Below are 20,075 nucleotides of genomic sequence, written 5' to 3'. Positions count from 1 at the left end.
AGGGATCGAACCCAGGCCTCTCAAATTGCAGACAGATTCTTAACCTATCTGAGTTGCCAGGGGGACATGAAAATAAGTTTATATGTTTAAGAATGATAGACCACACTACCTTAAAACAGGGATGACACTGCTGCAACAGAGTTGTCAACATTCAATAGTTAAAGCACCTTCTATTTCCCATATCCTAACAAGTGATTTTACCAGCAGCTCAAGTTCATTTGATTTTTTTGGTTGATTACACATTTATCAGGTCTTTTTTCAGCAATAAGACCTGGCGGACCAGTGGTTAAGACTCCACACTTCCACTGCAGGGGATGCAGGTTTGATTCCTGGCTAGGGAGCTAGGACCCTAGGTGAAATACCAAAATAAGCAAGTAAATAATAAAAAATAAAATAAAAGTGAAATATGCAGTGGCAAAACTCTGGCATAGACTGTTTCCAAGCCCCCTCGTGTTACAGATGTATGTATGGGTCTAGTTTCCTGCCTTAGCAAATGTGACCCAGCGTGGGTAACTGATTCTTTTCTGATGGGTCAGATTTCTTTAGGGCCTAGGGTCCATCACTGTGAACATGAATTTTTCATTATGTGGAGAATGTGGTTTCATTTTGACATGTGAACCCACTGGGAAGAGTGCAGTGATACTCAAATATGTTATCTTAAAATTTCCCTGATCTCCATTTTTATCCTAAAATCAATGGCCAAATATTTCCTGATCAATCGATCAAGTAGATTCCAGGTGACTGAAATTTTCCCCTTCCTATCTTTAAGTAACTTCCTAACAATGGTTACTAAATAGCTCAGGTCAACTTCAATATAACGGATGAAGGTTTTAAAGTCAGGAGAGGAGATGAATTTGGACGAACCTTCACCACTTAGTAAATAAATACATACCTTTAGATAAGTTAAGGCTTCCCTGGTGGCTCAGAGGTTAAAGCGTCTGCCTGCAATGCAGGAGACCTGGGTTCGATCCCTGGGTCAGGAAGATCCCCTGGAGAAGGAAATGGCAACCCACTCCAGTATTCTTGCCTGGAGAATCCCATGGACAGAGGAGCCTGGTGGGCTACAGTCCACAGGGTCGCAAAGAGTCGGACACGACTGAGCGACTTCACTTTCACTTAGATAAGTTAAATGTCTGAGCCTCAGTTTCCTCATCTATAAGGCAGAGCTAGTAATATGATTGAAAATCAAGTTAGTATGGGCTTTGGCATGGCATTATTTCCTTAAAAAACTAATTACCTGGGTTTCCCTTTCCTGTTCACTAAGAGCTTTACAAATCTGAAATTCTGAATTTTAAATGTCATTGTTCTTAACTTCCCTCCATATTAGTTTGCTGCTGCCACAACAAAGTGCCACAGACTGGTTGTCTTAAACAACACACATTTATTTTCTCACAGTTCTGCAGGCTACAAGTCCAAGGTCCAGTTGTCAGCAGGGTTAGTTCCTTCTGAGGCCACCCTCCTTGGCTTGCCCAGTTTCTCCTCCCTGTGTCCTTCTCTGGGTGTCCATGTCCTAATCTGTTCTTGTAAGACACCCATCACACCAGATCAGAGCCCACTCTAACGAATTCATTTCACTTAATTATTCTTTTAAAGACCCTATCTCCAAACACAGTCAGGTTTGGTACTACGGGGAAGGAAATGGCAACCCACTCCAGTGTTCTTGCTTGGAGAATCCCAGGGACAGGGGAGCCTGGTGGGCTGCCGTCTCTGGGGTCGCACAGAGTTGGACATGACTGAAGCGACTTAGCAGGAGCAGCAGCAGCAGCAGCAGGGGGTGAGAACTTTGACACATGAATTTTAAGTGGATACAAACCTGCTCATAACACACCCTTCACATTTTACCCCTGAAAAAAAAACTGTGAGAAAAGCACTGAACCAGAGCAAAGGAAAAGAGTCCTTTGCCTCATGTTTTCAAAAACTATTTCTCTGCATGACCTCTGGCAAGTTATCTTCCCTCTTTGGTCCACATTTTCTTAATCGTTAAAATAAGAGGGCTGGAATAATGCATCTCTTATTTCTCTTCCTGGCCTTAACCAAGCAAAGCTAAGTTGATTTTTCACAGCAAAGAATCTGAGATAGAGCATGCAACGAAATACCTGGAATGACAACACCGCAAAACGAAAACATACCTTCTTTGTGGAAGAAGGATGGATTTTTCTAGAAGCAGAAGAGAATTACATTCAACTGTTCTAAAATGTTTTAGGTTGTTTCAAGCCCTTTCTAAGGCCATAATTTAAACCAACTTGGTTGGATAAACCAGAAACTCCACTCTGAATTTATCAATCTCCCCAAACAAAGTAATCGCATCAAGATACGGGACACAGATTGACTTGGGGGGGAAAGAGAGTATAATTTCAAATTAAGTTCTCCTTTAAAGAATTAAGGGGGAAAATTTTTTGAAAACAAACACACATATACACAGAAAACGTAGAATGAAAACCAGCTTCCAAGCTTATAGGTTAAGCCATTAAGGAGAAGGGGAAAGGCGAACAGGCATACTTCCTCTCCAGCTGCGTAGCTTTTGGTCCTGAGACACGGTGTATCTCTATAGCTGTCAGCAGCCTCAGCTGGACAGGGAGGTAAGCACGGGTGGTGGTGAAGGGACAAACACGTGCTCATGGGGGGAGAGCAGGAGAAAATAGAGAGGGACAGTAGAGTTTTCCCCCTGAAAATGGCAAAACTGCTGGATCAAGTAGAGTGATGACAAGAATGTAAGACTAACATCAAAGATGCTGGGACTCAAATCAGAATTTAACACAAGCTGAGCAGCTGTGGGCAAGGTACTCAGCTTAGCATGGGGGTAACCTTTAACTCCAGCTAAAAAACAGCAACTAAAAACATACCCACCATTTCATTTTTTGCTGTTGAAATACATGATCTCGGAAACAATCGAAAATTCAAACAAAACAGAATTGACTGAAGCACTGGGAACAATATGTAGGTATTTGAAATTATGTAAAAACAGAGTTGCCATGTGATGCAGCAATCCCATTCTCAGGCATATATTTGGACAAAACTGTAATTCAAGAAGATACATGCACCCCTAATGTTCATAGCAGCACTAATCACAGTATCCAAGACACATAAACAACCTAAATGTCCACTGACAGATGAATGGATATAGGTGTGGTACATATATACGATGAAATATTACTCAACCATAAAAAGAAAGAAATTATGCCATCTGTAGCAACATGGATGGATTTAGACATTATCATATTGAGTAAGTCAGAAAGAGAAAGACAAATACCATATGCTTATATGTGGAATCTAAAATATGATACAAATGATCCTATTTACAAACAGTAACAGACTCACAGACATAGAGAACAAACTTGTGGTTGAGAAGGCGGAGGGGGAGGAGACATGGAGGGAGGGAGAGATTAGGAGTTTCGAATTAGCAGATGCAAACTACTATATATAGGATGGATTAACAACAAGGTCCTACTGTACAGCACAGGAAACTATATTCAGTAACCAGTGATAAACTATAATGGAAAAGAATATTAAAAAGAGATATATATACATGCCTACATCTACGTATAACTGAATCACTTTGCTGTACAGCAGAAATTAACACAACGTTACAACACAACTATGCTTCAATTTTAAAAAAAGAATAAAATTATGGCATGGAAGAATGTTTAAAACATGGAAAGATATCATGTCATAATATACTGTAGAATGAAAAGCAGGACATGAAATAGGATGAATAAGATGCTGTGCTATTTTAATAAACAGTATACACAGTATGAAGAAAACACTTTAAATGGGTATACTCAAACTTTATCATTTCACTTATTTTTATTGTCCTCATTTTTTTTTTTCTGGTAAATTTTTCTACAAACATCATGGTTTTTTTGGTCACAACTGGGGGGGAAAAACTACTCATTTTGTAAATTTTAGTGCCCTACAGTAAACCAGAGAGTATAAAAAGCTCTAATTCAGTCTCAAATTGAGACTTGGCTTTCAGTTTCCTCATCTGTAACGGGAGACTAGACTGAAACATTCTCTTAGGATCCTCTGATTCTCTGAGTTTTATAGAGCCCCGTTAAGTCAACACTTTGGTGGAATCTTGCTTAAGATTTATTAAAGAAGCTGGGGTGGGGGGCCACAGCATGGGACACAGAATGAGAAGGAGGCATTCAAGTCCACCTGAAGAGGAGCCCCCTTATGGGTATCCTTTGCTAATTCAATGCACAACAGCCTAGAGTGCGGGCACCTCCCTGGAAAGCTGGCTTTGTTTAAACACAACCATGAGGAGCTCCTCCTAACAAGCCTGGAAGCGAGGCTGCTCTGAGGGGAAGGCGGGGGAGCTTACGGAACCAGACAGGGCTCCGTCCCGGAGTCCCAACCCACGCAGAGAAGGGGACCAACTGACTATGCTTCCGATCTCTCATAACCTGCCCCTCAGGAAAGAGGTGTGGAGAAGGACTTAAGCACGCCTTCGGTAACAAACTCCGATTTGGAGATGTGTCATGACCCCATAGGTACAAGAAGATAAAAGAAGGTAGAATTTAAGGCAGTGCTGTAGAATGGGGTTAAGAATGTGGTTCTGAGTCAGTATGACTTTTGGTTCCACCACTGAAAGGCTTCTGTGATCTTAGGCCAATTGCCTGATCTCTCAACGTTTCCTCCCAATAAAATGGGAAGACCTAGTTGGAAAGCCATCTACCTAACTGAGTGGTTTTGACGACTGCATGAGATAAAAAATAAAAAGCACTTAACAGAGAATGTGGTGATGTTAGTTTACTCGCTAAGTTATGTCCAGTTCTTGCTACCCCATGGACATTCCCCAGGCAAGAATACTGGAGTGGGTTGCGGGTTGCCTTTTCATTCTCCAGATCTTCCCAACCCAGGGATCCAACCCGAGGCACCTGCATAAGAGGCAGTCTTTACCGCTGAGCCACCAGGGAAGCCGTAATACAGGATAAATAAATGCTAATTCTTATTATTTTCAGATGCTCCTGTGACAAGCATCACATTGCTAAGCAAAGAGATGATCGTCGGCAAAATATTCATTCGAAAAAGGAAAAGGTATTATCATACCTGATTAACTATATATGACATATCTTCATACACATGGTACTTCAAACGCAGCATTTTAGATTATATGAATATACTTTAATTCTCCCCTTCTACCTTCCCTTATAGATGCTCCCCTTTAAAGGATCTAATGATTATAATTACACTTAGATTATTGAGACTATCGATTGTATGACTTACAGCCAGAGATAAGCTCGGAAAAATGTGTTTTAACCGTCCCCACCCCTCAAACCAAAAATGAATTTTATAATAAAAGCTAATAACAGAAATATAAGGAAGTGGAAAGGGACGTCCCTGGTGGTCCAGTGGTTAAGAATCCACCTTCCAATGCACGGGTTGCAGATTCAACCCCTCGTTATGGAATTAAGATCCTACATGCCTCAGGGCAACTAAGCCCACAGATCACAGCTAGAGAGAAGCCCGTGCATGGCAACAAAAAGATCTCTAATGCTGCAACAAAGATCCCACCTGCCGATGCAGCCAATAGACAAATAAAAGTTCATATTCTACAAAGTTGTCAGTGAAAGAGAAGATGATGTAGAACCACAAATGTACACACGTTCTGATCATCTGCTCACTTGACATTATTCCTGCAAAGTAAATGTTAAATAAATGTACCCACTCATTCAATAAATGTTTACAGAGGGCTTAAAATGTGCCAGCCAAAGGAAAAGTGATGGAAATTCAGTGACAATGAAACTAAAACCCACCCCTACCTGAAGGCACATCCAGGACACTATTTGGCCTTTGGGTGGGAGGCTATTTCCATTGGATGGGAGCCACCGCATTTCAGATACTGGCGGGAGCAACTGAAAAGAGCTCGCAGAGCATCTATAGACTGGGAGCTGTTCCCTGTTGGTTTGCTTGTTTATCTGACCAGTCTAGTTTGGGGGCAACTGGCGCCTTTGTACCCTTATCAATGGCAGCCTTATCCAGAAGAGACACCATACATGCCAGCAAATGAATCATGGTATCATTTTAATAATACTCATTGGAATGAGTACTAAAGCTCTGCTAAGGAAAGGACCTATCAGTCATCATCATTCCATTGCTCTCTTGCACACAGTCTATTAACCAAGTTCACTCTCTGAATGAGAAACAGGCTAAGGTTTTAAGGAGAAAAAGCAACCAAAGACCCTTCTATCCAGCACAGATGTTGGCTGCTCCCACTAAATTTAAGCCGACTACTGCCCTCATTTACTTTCTCACTGCTCTCTCTTCCCTTCTGGGGAGGGATCAGAACTCCTCTCTTCCAATTTAGAACATAGCATAGATGGCTGACCATAATCTCAGGAGAAAACAGAAGACAAAATAAAGGTTCACAGGGTCATCTCCACTGGCAGGGACTCAAGGACCATCTAGTTCGATGCCTTCATCTGACTGACGCAGAGTCTGGGAGGGATAATAAGGTTTTCCCAGAGTCACAGAGAAGTCAGAGGTAAGGGCAGCCTGAACCACAACGTGCCGACACTTCATCAGGGGCTTCCTGCCTTTTCCTGTGTCACCAAACAAAAGGGTTCCTCCGATCTACCCATCAGAGGAACCCCTCTCTTACAAAATCAAATCTCGTTTTATCTTTGAAAGCTCACTTCCCAGCCCTTCCACAGAAAAAAGAGGCTAACTTAGCCAAGGGAACTGTGCCCTTGAATTCCAGATGTCCCCTACGTTCCCGGACCATTCCTAAGCAGAGCTCCCCATCTGGCTTAGAGTGCTGGGCGTGTGCTATGTTCCCGGCCCTGCTAAAGGAGAACAGGGAGCCTGGCTCCTTCTAATTCTGGGAAGAGGACAGGGACAGACAGTGAGAAGGAACCTTGGGCCCAGATCCGTACTTACGCAAGATAGATTCCACCCTACACTCACACATGCTCCTGGGGGAAAGCCAGAAGCTAACTCAGACAGCGGGCAGAGCAATGCACGAATCACTACTAGGGGGACGTGGACTCAGTTGTTCCAACGGTGATATGAGAGGTCTTATCCTGACCATCCCCACCCCTTCCACTCTGTGAACTCTGGCCCCCATTAGTGAGCTAACAGGTGTGGCTAGCTGGTGGCAAGCAGGTGGAGACAGTCCTCTGTGAATACAGAATTACTGCTTTCCTGCCTGTGAACGGACTCAAGCTTGGAGGGATCAATCCCAGAATCTTGCTTTTGTGGCTGTGTGACTTTGGTCCAGTTACTTAGTCTCTCAGAGCCTCTATCCAGAACCTAGAATGATGGTTAACACTGGAGCTATAGGAGCTGTTGTGAGTCAAATGAGATAATCCACGTCACTTGTGCTAAGGCTCTCAATAAATGGTAATGATAAATATATAATAGCTCCACTGGGCTTAGCCCAAGCACAAAGTCCCCTATAATCTAGTTAACAGGAGAAATGTTCCCCCAGAGAAGTAGCTTTTGTACTAGACTCCACGTACAGACTAGGGCCAAGGAAGAGGCCAAGTTGAAGGGCTCATCCTATTCTACCAAACTATCTTTTGGTGTATTACATATGTATCATCGTCTATTTCACAATGAGTATATGTGAAATAGACACATATTGAATTTGATGAAAGGGGGATTTCACAGTAGAAGAGTGAAACCAGAGGAACCTCTTTCTCTGGGTTGTCCAGACTCGTTCTCATTTATTTCCCTCTAGCTACAGAAAATGGGAGAACAGGTGAACAGCGCTGACTTGAAGAGGGGGTGACCAGGGAGAGGCCAGTCCCTCGATCACGATCATCATCTGTCCTAGAGGGGATGGCATATTTACATTTCCACTTCGTTTATGATTACAAGCAGTGATTTAAACAAAGAGAGGCACATTTACCTCCTAGGGAGACATTCCTACTGTTGCAAGCATTTTGTGATTTTTTTCAAATATAATAAGCAGACAAACAGTTCTAGGAAATATGTCAATGGGTAAAGAAGAGAGAGCCCTTTAGGACATGAAGACTTTTTCAGTTCTATCTCAACTTTACTATTTTTTCCTTAATTAAGGAGATAAGACAGAGAAAAAGCCATTCAACCAGGAGTTGTGAAGAAATTGCTAGAAAGAGTATACATAACCTATGTCAGTGTAGGCTAGAAGCTGATTAGGACTGAAAGCAATATAGTTCATCCTAAATAAGGAAAATGCCCTTTCTTTAGGTTAACAGAGAATCTCCGTATCAAAGTCCAAAGGCAGTCTAATAGCCTTGAGTAGCTTGTCAGAAATGAAAGGTAAGCATAATTCTGAGAAACACCATAACATAACTAAACCAGAAAACACACTTTGTTTAAAACATTGTGCTGATTTTCATTTGTTTTTGAAAACTTGTATTGAAACATTGATTCCTAAACTAGTCTCTTAATAAGCTAGACCTTTGTCAATCTTCCTTTATTAATTTCCCGATTCCAAAGCAGTTAAGACTTTAAAATAAATGTTTCCCAGCTTGAATACATCTGGGGTTCAGAGACCATTGTCCACAGTCACTCCTTCATCTGAGCCTTTCAAGAGCCCAGTGAGATAAGAAGGGAGGATTTTTATTTGTAAATTCGACTACACAGGCTTGAATCCTCTCAGAAAATCTATTTCTCCAGAATTCCCCCAAGTGCCCAGCTGGCTCAGTCATAGCTACTCATAGTCAGAGCTCTCTTTATCCACCTGAGGCATTTCACTAGTGTTTGAGCAAGAAGAATATCCTGGCTGTGAGTCCCCACAAACCTGTCCAAAAAATAGAGTAACATATGAACAACCCAGGCAAGGCTTTTCATGATCAGATATTTAAGATGCTTCCCATTTCTAAGTCTTTGATATTTTTCCTGTCTTTTCTCTGGAACTTCCCTTCAAATACACTTTACACGGATCAAGCTGGTTTTGGATGACATCTCTTCTTTTGGTCTCCCAAATTCTTGTCCTGCACCTCCTAATATTTGCTCCCAATCCAAAGTGACACTTCATGAAGCAAAAGGCAGAAACAAATCCAGGGATGGTGTTTCACTGGCCCCTTCCCTGGGTTGTAGTCTAGCCTAAGGCCCCCCCAGCTCAAGCGCTGCAAAGATCTGGATATTCCTCCAGTTCACACAGCTCCTTCACTTCCCCTCCCAAATGAAAAATTCCCATGACACTCACAATGATACCTTTCAAATGAGATCACAGGGCCCTGACTACACACCCTAGACGCCAAACCTTCCAGGTCATGCTTCAGACAGAGTATGTGCCTTCCAGCAATTCTCAAACATCACACACATACACACCAATCTCCAATGCAGCAGAAATGCATTAGCTGCAAAGCTGTCATTATGGAAATCCAGTTAGTATTTGCAAAAAGGCACTTCTCGGTGATTTGTCTCCTAGAGGAAATTCTGGAGCTTTTAATCCACACCTTTCAAAATCCCCACTGTAGGTGCCTCTGCGAGGCAGACATTTGAGGCTGTGAGGTCAGATGAGACCTGTGTTTGATTTCCAGCATTGCCTCCTATCCTCTGTGTGTGACTCTGGCTAACTGACTTCCTCTCTCTAGGTCTCAATCTCCTTAACCGTAAAGTGGGTTTTTGCAGAGACTCCGATAAGAGAATACCTGGAAAGCACTGGAACTTAAGCATTAGATCTCCACCCCCGCTTGTTGCCAGCTTCAAGTTGCAGCCTCTCTCAGAAGAAAACAGTGTAACTAGCAAACTTTCTACCTGCAGAGTCGAGACGGTCAGCTACCATCTCTCAAGTTTACATTATTCAATGTAAAAAATAAGAGACACCATGTTATAGGATCTAAACCATTTGCCCCATTGTCACCTTCTCAGAATGATGGTCGGGGTGGAGCCACCAAGACCAGTGTGGCAGTGAGACACTTCAATTTCAGTCAGGTGTGGAGGTTTGAGTCCTGCCTAGAATACTCGTTATATCTCTGAACATGGGCAGAGAAAAAAAAATCTATAAGACAGAGATAACGATAGTACCTCTCAGACAGTGTTGATTTGAGGGATTAAATGAAACAATGTATGTAAGGTATGATATCTGAAACCAAAGAAACACTCAGTAGGTATGAGCTGTTCTTGGTAGGAGCAATTTTTAATTCATGTATTGATTTAACCGATTCTCATTAGGCATCTGTATGCCAAGAACTATGTGAGACAGAGACGGAGGTGGATGACAATACCAGGTCCCTGCTCTGACTGGCGGGACCACCCAAACTGCTGTCTCTGACATTTAGAAGCAAGGGCTAGTGTTGGGATAAGTACATGCAGGTCACGCAGGAGGGTGACCTGAGAAGAACAATGAGATCTGGGGCTGGAGCTACTCCCAGGGAAAGCCCCAGCCAATTATACCAGCGACAGAGAAATAACCCCTTCCAGGAAACCAATAAACACAGGGGAGTAGCAATGCTTTCCTCTCAGGGGGGCAGCAAGAAGGAAGGAAAAATAGAAAACAATCAAACAAACAAAACCTTCCTATGTCCCCCAAATTGTGGCAGAGGGTGGTGCCTGTAGAAGCAGAGGTGCTTGGCAAGAAAGACTGCCCCCATCGGTCTCAGATTACAGTGACATTTTAGCTACTGGGTGGGGCAGTCTGCACAGAAAGGAACATAGAGGATAGGAAATTAAGTCAAATTCTACAATCTTACCATTTAAAATTTGGACTAGACAGCAGGGGATATATGTTATACTTAGATCTTTAATCATATTTTCTGTGAATATATAGACCTATGTCCATATTTTTATGTTTTTACCTATATCTAGTTAGCCTCTGGTAGTATGTACATAACCATACTCTTCTTTGGACATGCAAGAGTACAAGAATTACAACGTTTTCTTCTAAAATAGAATCCGTGTTCTAAGAAATACAAACACAAAGCATGAGAAAAATCGACCAACGCATTATTTCCCCCAAAGATCAAAAGCCCCCTCCTGTCTTGCCCTTTTGCCTCTCCCCACCCCACATCCCTCTCAACAATGAATGCAAGGCAGGCTGGCTCGAAGAAATTCACAACCGCTTCACAACCGCCGTCTATTGCCGTAGGCACAGCCCGGGTTTCGCAGTGGAGGCTGCTATGCAGCGCCACGCCCCACGAGCAGAGAAAGGATGGAAGCCTCACAGAAAATGAAGGATGCGCCCCAGGGAAGAGTATCCAAGCGGGAACAAAAGGGAGCCCCTGCAAACCGGTCCCTGGGATTGGGGCACCAACACATTTACAGGGGCTTGTAAGGCTATTACCCTATGGGGTAAACGTTTGTATCTTTCCTTAAAGGTTGCTTAAGTGATACCTAGAAGAATGGGCGTGGCCCTCAATACCAGGGCACAGGCTGAATCTAAGAAGAACCACTGCGGTCAGACTGGGAAGAAAAAAATAATCTGTTCTCTGCTTATCCCAAACAGAAATGGCAAGTGCTTACTGGATATACAGCAAGTGGCATATTTACAGCATAGCTGTCACATGTCATAGCATGAGAGCGGTGGTTCATCTCTCCAGAGTTAGAGAAATAAGTAGAAATATTGTGCTTTTGTCCCGATCAGTTTAAGAAAAAGTATCACCACAGTTTTTTGCAAAGCCAGTTGGCACCGAGAAAATACTGTGAATTGTAAAAGACTCACTATGTTTTTATAATAATGTGAAGTCAATGCTATCAGGTAGTGGTCAAGGAGGATGGGCTTAAGCCCAGTGCCTCTACCTGGGGAAAGAATCCCTACCCATCCCAACTCTATCCCCCTGGAGAGTGTTCCTCCCCGGGGACCAGGTGGACAGCAGGTAGGGGTGTGGCATATGTGCGTCCAGTGAAGCTCAGGTGCATGAAAAGGTAGGATACTGCAAGAGAAATAAACCACCTGACAATAAAGTGCGCTAAAAGCATGAAGAGCTTCCTCCTGCCTGCAGAGGGGAAGGTCCTGGACGGCAATCGGGTTGTTCCAAGCCTAACGGGAACAAGTGCAAACAGACTGGTGCCCACAGCCAAACCTAGTGGATGGGGCAAATGAACTACAGAAGCCGGTACATCACTGCCCTAGGGCAGCTGCAGAGCCTCCCAGGGGCCAGCTCATCACTTCCTTTGTTCGTCTTGCAAAGATGGAGTAGCCACACGTTCCCCTACTACACACTACACACACACACACACACACAACTCTCTCGCTACAGACAAAGCACAACCGCACTACTTCGTGCTCAACTAACAAATGCCAGTGGGTTTTCTGTTGCTTTTGTCTTGCCCTTTTAAAAAACTGTCCATTCCAGCCTGTCGTGTGTCCTTTCCAGGGGGGGCGTCATTTCAGCGCATTCTGGAGAAATCCCAGAGCCGGGCGCGGTATTTTTGCAGCGAGAGCTGCTTGCTGGACGCCAACGAAAATGAGCCTTCTCTACCTGGTAATGGCACATCTCCGCTCCACCCCGCCCTAGGGGCTCGCCCAGCGCGTCAGACACCCGGTGGCCGCAGGGGCTCGGCTCTGCACACAATGGCAGTTGGACGCGGCATGCACACAGCACGCGCCTGCCACCGCAAACTAAAATGTGCTCTAAAAACTCAGCCTTTTCTTGGGGTGAAGGGGAGAAATTACAGGAAAAAATGCAAATACACCGAGCCAAAAAAAAAAAAAAAAAGTTGGTTATTCTCACTACAGCCACGTTAGCTGTCCAGTCCCGAGTATGACGCACCGAGATATGCACTGGGGTTAATACAAGCAAGCAGTGGCCAAGGTGAGGATGGATGGTCAGGCACCCCATCAGAGCCGCGGGGCTGGAGCTCAGAGATGGGAGCGGCAGGGCTAACCAAGACCTCTGGGGAAAGGTGTCATTTCTCCACGCTCCAACCCGCCAAAAAGGAATCTTCTACAAAAAAAAATCACGTCTCGCTGGGGGCAGCTCACACGGACGACCCAGGTGGAGCGGGGGTCGACGGAGGGCCTGTTATTTGGGAACTACCCAGCAGTGGGAAAGGAAGATAAATAACCCAAAGTTCTCCACGCCACTGTCACTGTTTGGGTTTCCTCTTTGTTTGGTTTTCCCCAAACCCCAGGGTCGCTCCGTCTGGGTGGCGCCCCGCCGCGCCGGCTGGACTGACCGCCGCTCTCCACCCCCCCCCCCCCCCCCGACCCCGGGTCCCGGTCCCTCCCTGGGGACTGGCCCGGGGAAGCCGGCAAGATCCAAGCCCCTGCAGAGCAGCCGGGAAGGAGCGAGCGAGCGAGCCGGAGTGGCGTCCGACTCACCGTGATGCGCGGGATGTTCTTCTTGCCTTGGTAGGACATGGTGGCGGCGGCGGTGGCTGCAGCAGCTGCCTGCCTCCCTCCTCCTTCTGCTCCTGCTCGCCCGCGTCTTCCTCAGCGCACAGCGCCCCGAGATCAGGTGGAGCGAATGGTGCGCTGGCCGCGGCCGCCGCCTCCTCTCGCCTCCGCCCCCCTCCCCGGCTCCCGCGGCGGCTGCCAGAGACAATAGTAAATCTCCCTGGTCCCCCTTTCACCCCCGACCTCCCCCCGCTCCACAGACACACACATACACACACACACACTCTCCTCACTCGCGTTCACGCCCGGGCTTTTTTTTTTTTTTTTTCTTTTGCGGTACCAGCTGGGACCCCGTAAAACAAGAATGGCTGATCCGCGACTCCTCCCTCTTCTCTCTTATCCCTATTGATTTTCCTCTTTGCATCTGCCTCACCCACTTTTTCTTTTTCTTCCTTTTTTTTCTTCTGGTGACTTGCGAGTGCAGCAGAGTCAGCCTGCTCCACCGCCACCAGGGGGCGCGAGGGACTGTTCGGGGCGGGGATACTGCAGTCCCCAGAGTCGGCAGAGAAGCACCAGCGTCGCCGTCTCGTCCCCGCGGGCCAAGCCCACGCCTCCGACCTGACTCTGATCCGATTTCCCACCTTCCCCACCCTCGTTTCAGAAAGAAGACGGTTCCGGGCTTCTCTTCGAGCACCCGCTCTCCTCCGCCACCCTGCGGGCTGAATGCCTCAGCCGCCGCCTTTGTTACCGCGGAAGCCGGGCGCCGCCTCTGCTGGTCGCCGAGTGTATAAACAGCCGGCGCGATCCCCTTAGAAAGCCGAGAACCGCGCCGACTTTGTGCAGCCTGGCCAGCCGCTGCTATCCCGAGACCATGAAAATGGAGATTAAAAAATGCGAAGTAACCCTCACTCTCGGAAGGTTGCGAGGGGGCCCCGTGTCGGCTACCAAAAGCTGTTCTCTGTATTGTAAACATAATTCTCGAAATAATGTGCTTTAAAGGAATTCCACTGTCTGGCTCTCAGAATCGATGAAACAGCAGTAATGCTGCTCCGTGAGCAAGGAGCAGAAAACACCTGTAGTGAGAAGGCAGAAGCCCTGGTGCGTTACTGCGCAGCCGCGGTTTTTGTGAGCGGTCCGATGTGTGCTGGTCACAGTCCCGAGTTTACTTTAGGTAGGGCTGAGAGACAAAGGTAAGTGGGCTATTAGGAGCAAAAGACACGATATTTCGGTGCTGGAATATATTCTTATTTTGCTATATGCTTCAATTAAACGGCCAAGGAAGGCATGTTTGGAGGAAATAGGCTGGGGGCTGAGAGATGGTCAGATGGGGGAGCTTTCTAAACTCTCCAGAAAAAAAGAAAAAAGACACACCCAAAAACACCATTTGAATAACAACAACAACAATGGCTTGCTGTGCAAAAATCATAAAGTCCCCTTCTTGAGTCTCTTATGATCACTTCACCCGCTTATGAATCCTAACCACCCCCCCCCCCCACATACACACACACAGAAATTCCGCAGATTATCATTGAGCATGACTAGGTCTGTGTTAGGGAACTTGAATTCACATATCCATAAGGCAGGCCACCAACCACACTTTCGGACATCTTTTCATTAAGTTAAAGGCTTCCTTTGCAATAAAGAAGCTACATAAAGCATCGGGAGAATAAGAGAATACTTCGGTTTAGGCTTTTCCTAAACCTAAAATGAACCAGCCTGGTCACATAATTAAAGAGCAGGCCAAAGCCCCCTGAAACTCACTCGAGTGAGTTAATCCAAGTGGCTGGTTATTCATGGGTAACTAGACTGAATGCAGTCTTCACAGGAAAAGTCCACAGCATTCTCCACTTTATTTCTGTGATCCTTTGGCTTGCAGAATGAATGCCAAGAAAAGGTCACCTCTCTGTACTCTTTGCAAAGCACAGGGGGGAAAAAAGAAAAAAAAGACTAAAGCCAAAGACACGCCCTAAACATTTTGCTTTGTTCTGAAAGCATAAGTGCTGAGACCACTAGCCAAGAGTTGTGAAATTACAAAGCATTCTGGGGATTGGCATGCAAATGAGCAGGATTATATTTAGAACAGAGTAAAAAGAGAATTAACTGCATACTATGCAACCCTGCAGAGGTCCGAATCTTTCCCATTGATTTTACTGCCCTAAACTTGTTTAAAGGGATCTTGCAAGTTCTTAGGAAAAGCAAAATATATGTAGGGGACATTTACAATCCTAAAGAAATGCCACTGTCTTCCTTCTTTTTTTTTTTTTAGTTTAGCACGTTTGTCAAGTTTTTTTTTTTTTTTCCCTTTCTTGCATGGTAATTATCTCCTCTGTTACCGTCATTAGAATCCAGAACACTCTCTGCTAAATAATTTATTTATACCATATTTTTGATCACTTGATGATTTTGGGTGTGTCTGTTCTTTCAAATGACAAGGCTAGGTTAATCTCTTTGAGGTCAGGTTTGCCTGCAAAGAGCCATGCCGAAAAGGACTTGAGATGTTTCTCTGGATCAGACTGCTGTGAAAAGCCATGCACAAGAATGCATAATAACCAGCTAATCGGTTCAAGCTGTTGCCATGAGCAGAAATGTACAACAAACCCTATTTTTCCCCCTTTCATCCCCTTCAATCATCTTTCTCTTTTTTAAATCAAAATCAAGTGTCTGAGATGAGTTTGAAAGGAAAAGCCGTTGTTGGCTGTGTCCTTCTTATTCAAGGAGTAAGAAGAAAGACAGCGATCAACACAAGATGCCTCTGTGTCTGGCCAAGAGAGTGAGGGGTGGAACCAGCATGGATTTTTGCTCTTTTCCACAGAAGAATGACTCTGAATGGTTTTCCTTGGATACACAGCAGTATTTGGCTTTAGGTATCTCAGGAAACAAAGACAGAATGAGCGGGAGATGCAGAGAGACTTAATTTACAGTCCCAAAGAAACTTAATTTTGGCCACCAAACTTACCACATCCATAGATATCCACACCTCAGTCAAGGCTACTTTATTCTTATTGCTCAGGCCAAAGCTTGATTGGCATTGTCCAAACTTTGACTTCTCTTCCTCAGTACAATTCAATTTGCAGTTTACGTCCAACTTTAAGGTTGGAAATACTATTGGGTTTATTACATATGTACACACTATGATCTCTTCTCTCCATCTACAAAGCTTCCCTCTGTGTTTAGGCTCCACCAGCTCCCGTCTATGGGGTCACACAGAGTTGGACACGACTGAAGCGACTTAGCAGCAGCAGCAGCATCAGCAGCTACCACCTGAGCTACCACAGTAACCTTCTAACTGGGCTCTCTTCCTCATGGTTATGCATTCGTTCATTCTCACAATATTCAGCATTTATCCTGTGTATACTACTTATTTTCCTAGGATCTAATGCTACAGATATGAATAATAATACTGATGATGATAAATATTCCCCGGTGGCCCAATGGTTAAGAGTCTGCCTTGCAATACAAGGGCCACCAGTTCAATCCCTGGTCCGGAAACTAAGGTCCCACGTGTGTGGAGCATTAAGCCCATGCACAACTGCTGAGCCTGTGTTCTCTGGAGCCCACACCACAACCTGAGAGCCTGTGTGCCACCATGAAGAGGTCCCGTGTGCCACAACTAAGACCTGATGTAGCCAAATAAATATTTTTTTTAAAAGATAATAATAATATCCTGGGTCTCAGGGAGTTTATTTTATACCCTTATTCAAGAGAACACAATGTGCCACCTGTTAGTCCCTTTCTGTGCTTTATTTATCTTCACAGTACTTTTGCTCATATGATATGTTAATGATTGTCTTCCTTCTTGTCACTAGGATGTAAACTCCCTGAGGGCAAGGAATGTGTGTGTTTTATTTACCACTGGGTCCTGAGTGTGTGAAATAGGGCCATGCCCACAGAAATTGCTCAGTAATTCTTAGGTGAGTGAATGTAAAAATGTTTCAAATTGTGTCTGAAGAAAGAATAAATAGATGGAAGAAGAACTTTCCTGTTCTTAAAGTTCTTAGAGTGTCCTGTTCTTAAAATGTCTTTAAAGGGCATTTAAGAAGATCTATTTTTGTTCCTCTAAGCCTTCTTAGGGTTTCCTGATTCTGGATTTCAGAGCAACTGAATTCAAGACAGTGAGGAATCATTTTGCTAAATCCAAGGCAATAAATGGGCCAAGGAATGACTATAAAATAGATCTGGTACCTGAACAGTGATTAGAGAGCTGTGACTTTGAAATGAGTTGCCCTCAAAGCGTAAGAGAAGATCAAAAGCCTTATGTTAATTTAAAGAATTTCTTTTTTGAAAATTGATACTGAATTCATAAGAAAACTATGGACTAGAACCCAGGAAGTTGTACTGCTTTAAAGATCTGGACTTGGAAATAGAGGAACCTCAGTCCATATTCCAAGTCACCCAGTTCCTATTTCTATGATCTTCAGCAGATTATTTCAGCCTTCTGAGTCTTGGTTACCTCATCTCTAAATGAGCATCTTATGACCTACCACATAATATTTTTTGTGATGATGTATTAATTCATTCAACTAATACTTATTGAGTACCTATTATGGTCTCCAGGCACTAGGGATACAAATATTTGAATAAAATAGACAAGATGCCCTAATGAAGCTTCCATCCTAGGGAAGGGATAAATCAAGAATAAAAAATTATAGAAGGCGATGGCAACCCACTCCAGTACTCTTGCCTGGAAAATCCCATAGATGGAGGAGCATGGTAGGCTGCAGTCCATGGGGTCGCGAAGAGTCGGACACGACTGAGCAACTTCACTTTTACTTTTCACTTTCATGCATTGGAGAAGGAAATGGCAACCCACTCCAGTGTTCTTGCCTGGAGAATCCCAGGGACGGGGGAGCCTGGTGGGCTGCCATCTATGGGGTCGCACAGAGTCGGACATGACTGAGGCAACTTAGCAGCAGCAGCAGCAGTGTTTTTTAAAAAAGCATAGTGTTTAAAATGGTAGCAAGTACACTGGGAATAAGATAGGGATGGGAATGTGAAAGTCATTCCAGTGTCTTGAGGCTAGGCTGGAATTTTCCACATCAGAGGTCACAGGTCAGGTGAGATGGTGGTCTGGTCTCTTAGAATAAATGGTAACAGTGGAAGCAGTGACAAATGGTCAGGTATTAGATATAGTTCAAGGTAAAGCCAATAACATTTGCTGCTGGATTTGATTGGGGTATGAGGAAAAGAGGAATCAAAGGTTGTACTAAATGTATTGGCCTGGGCTACTGGAAAGATGGGAGAAGGCAATGGCACCCCACTCCAGTACTCTTGCCTGGAAAATCCCATGGACAGAGGAGCCTGATAGGCTGCAGTCCATGGGGTCGCTAAGAGTCGGACACGACTGAGCGACTTCACTTTAACTTTTCACTTTCCTGCACTGGAGAAGGAAATGGCAACCCACTCCAGTGTTCTTGCCTGGAGAATCCCAGGGACGGGGGAGCCTCGTGTCTATGGGGTCGCACAGAGTCAGACACGACTGAAGCGACTTAGCAGCAGCAACTGGAAAGATGAGGGGGGTTGTAGGAGAAATGGGGTTGGGAGGGAAAGTCAGAAATATGTGTGTGACATTCTTATTCAACACCTAAGTGAGATGGGGAGCAGGCAGGCTGATATTCGAAATCAGAAATCGAAGGGAAGAGCTAGGCCAGAGATACAAATGTGGGAGCGGTTAACCTCTGAGTGTTATTTAAAGTAACGACTCTGGATGAGCTGGCCAAGGACATGAGCAGAAATGGAGCTCTGAGGTAAGTGAGTATCCCGGGGCTAACAGAAGAACCAGCAGAGACAGAGGTCAATGAGACAGCCTGGACACCATGAGAGTACAGTGCTGTGAAGGTCAAGAAATGAAAATTATTTCAAATAAGAAGAAGTGTTCACATGCTGTTGAAAGGTCAAGCACCGAGGGGAGCTGAGAATTTGTCACTGTGTGAAATCACCAAGGGCCTTGTACAGAGCACCTACAGAATGAGTATCTTCATACCCATCTTACAGTGTTTTACGTGTGTGTGTGAGAGAGAGTGTGTGTGAGCAAGTAGTAAATTCCTCAGGTAATATTTACTGTGCATCCACTATGTATTTGTGTGTGTTGTCAGAGCAGTCTTAATGAAGCTGTGGGGATGAAATCTGATTGGAAGGATTTCCCTAGTGGTCCAGGAGCCAAGAATCTGCCTTCCAATGCAGAGGATGCTATTCGATCCCTGGTCTGGGAACTAAGATCCCACATGTTGCAGGGCAACTAAGTCTGCAAATACTGAGCGAGCACCACAGCTGGAGAGCCCGTTAGCCATAGGGAAAATCCTGTGAGCCACATCGAAGACCTAATGTAGCCCCCCGCCCAAGAAAAAATAAAAGAAAGAATGAAGACTATTCTTAAAATATATATATATATGATTAGAGCATTTCCAAGAGAAAAATCAAAGTGTAAATGGGATATCCCAAATATAAGCAATACTTTCAAGGGATATTTTGTAAACAGGAACAAGGATACAGAGCAGTAACTAGAGAAAGTGGAATCCAGTATGAAGGAAATAGCCCAGCAGGGTTGAATGTCAGTGGGGCTGAATTAGAAAGAAGGGGTCACTTCACGATGCAGGAAAGAAATGGGACACCACGTGACACCTAGTGTTCAGATGGAGGGCGTGCCCTTACTCAAGAGCAAAGACTGTTCCCCCACCAGTACCCGGAGGGTTAGAGTACACTGGCGCAGAGATGGGCAGCTAGGTAAATTTCATGGAGAGAGTTTATAGCAGTTCTCTTCTGGCTGTGTCTGTTTTCTCTGCCATCAGCCAAGACAGTCTGGGAGAAAAGGTACTGAAAGTTAAGAGGGGTGAGGAGCTGGGATAAAATCAGTTATTAGGAGAATAAA

At 44.6% G+C, this 20,075-nt stretch overlaps 1 protein-coding gene across 3 annotated transcripts in view; it reads right to left on the bottom strand.

Moving 5' to 3' along the window:
* Positions 1–20,075, bottom strand: part of DPYSL3 (dihydropyrimidinase like 3) — a 114,821-nt gene that overhangs the window by 54,407 nt on the left and 40,339 nt on the right. Inside the window, exons 1-2 of one of the 3 annotated variants that reach the window (XM_018050187.1) lie at positions 13,648–14,008; positions 13,196–13,405 (exon numbers count right to left, since the gene is read on the bottom strand). The exons of 1 other annotated variant lie outside the window; for it this stretch is intronic. In XM_018050187.1, coding sequence (XP_017905676.1) covers positions 13,196–13,234 — 39 coding nt within the window. In that variant the 5' untranslated portion in view covers positions 13,235–13,405; positions 13,648–14,008. Of the gene's footprint in view, positions 1–13,195; positions 13,514–13,647; positions 14,009–20,075 lie in introns of those variants that run through there. One more of the 3 variants, XM_018050186.1, reaches the window with a different exon arrangement.

The sequence above is a fragment of the Capra hircus genome, chromosome 7 (genome assembly GCF_001704415.2).
Source record: "Capra hircus breed San Clemente chromosome 7, ASM170441v1, whole genome shotgun sequence".
NCBI classification, from domain to species: Eukaryota; Metazoa; Chordata; class Mammalia; order Artiodactyla; family Bovidae; genus Capra; species Capra hircus.
This window is presented reverse-complemented; position numbering and strand designations above follow the sequence as displayed.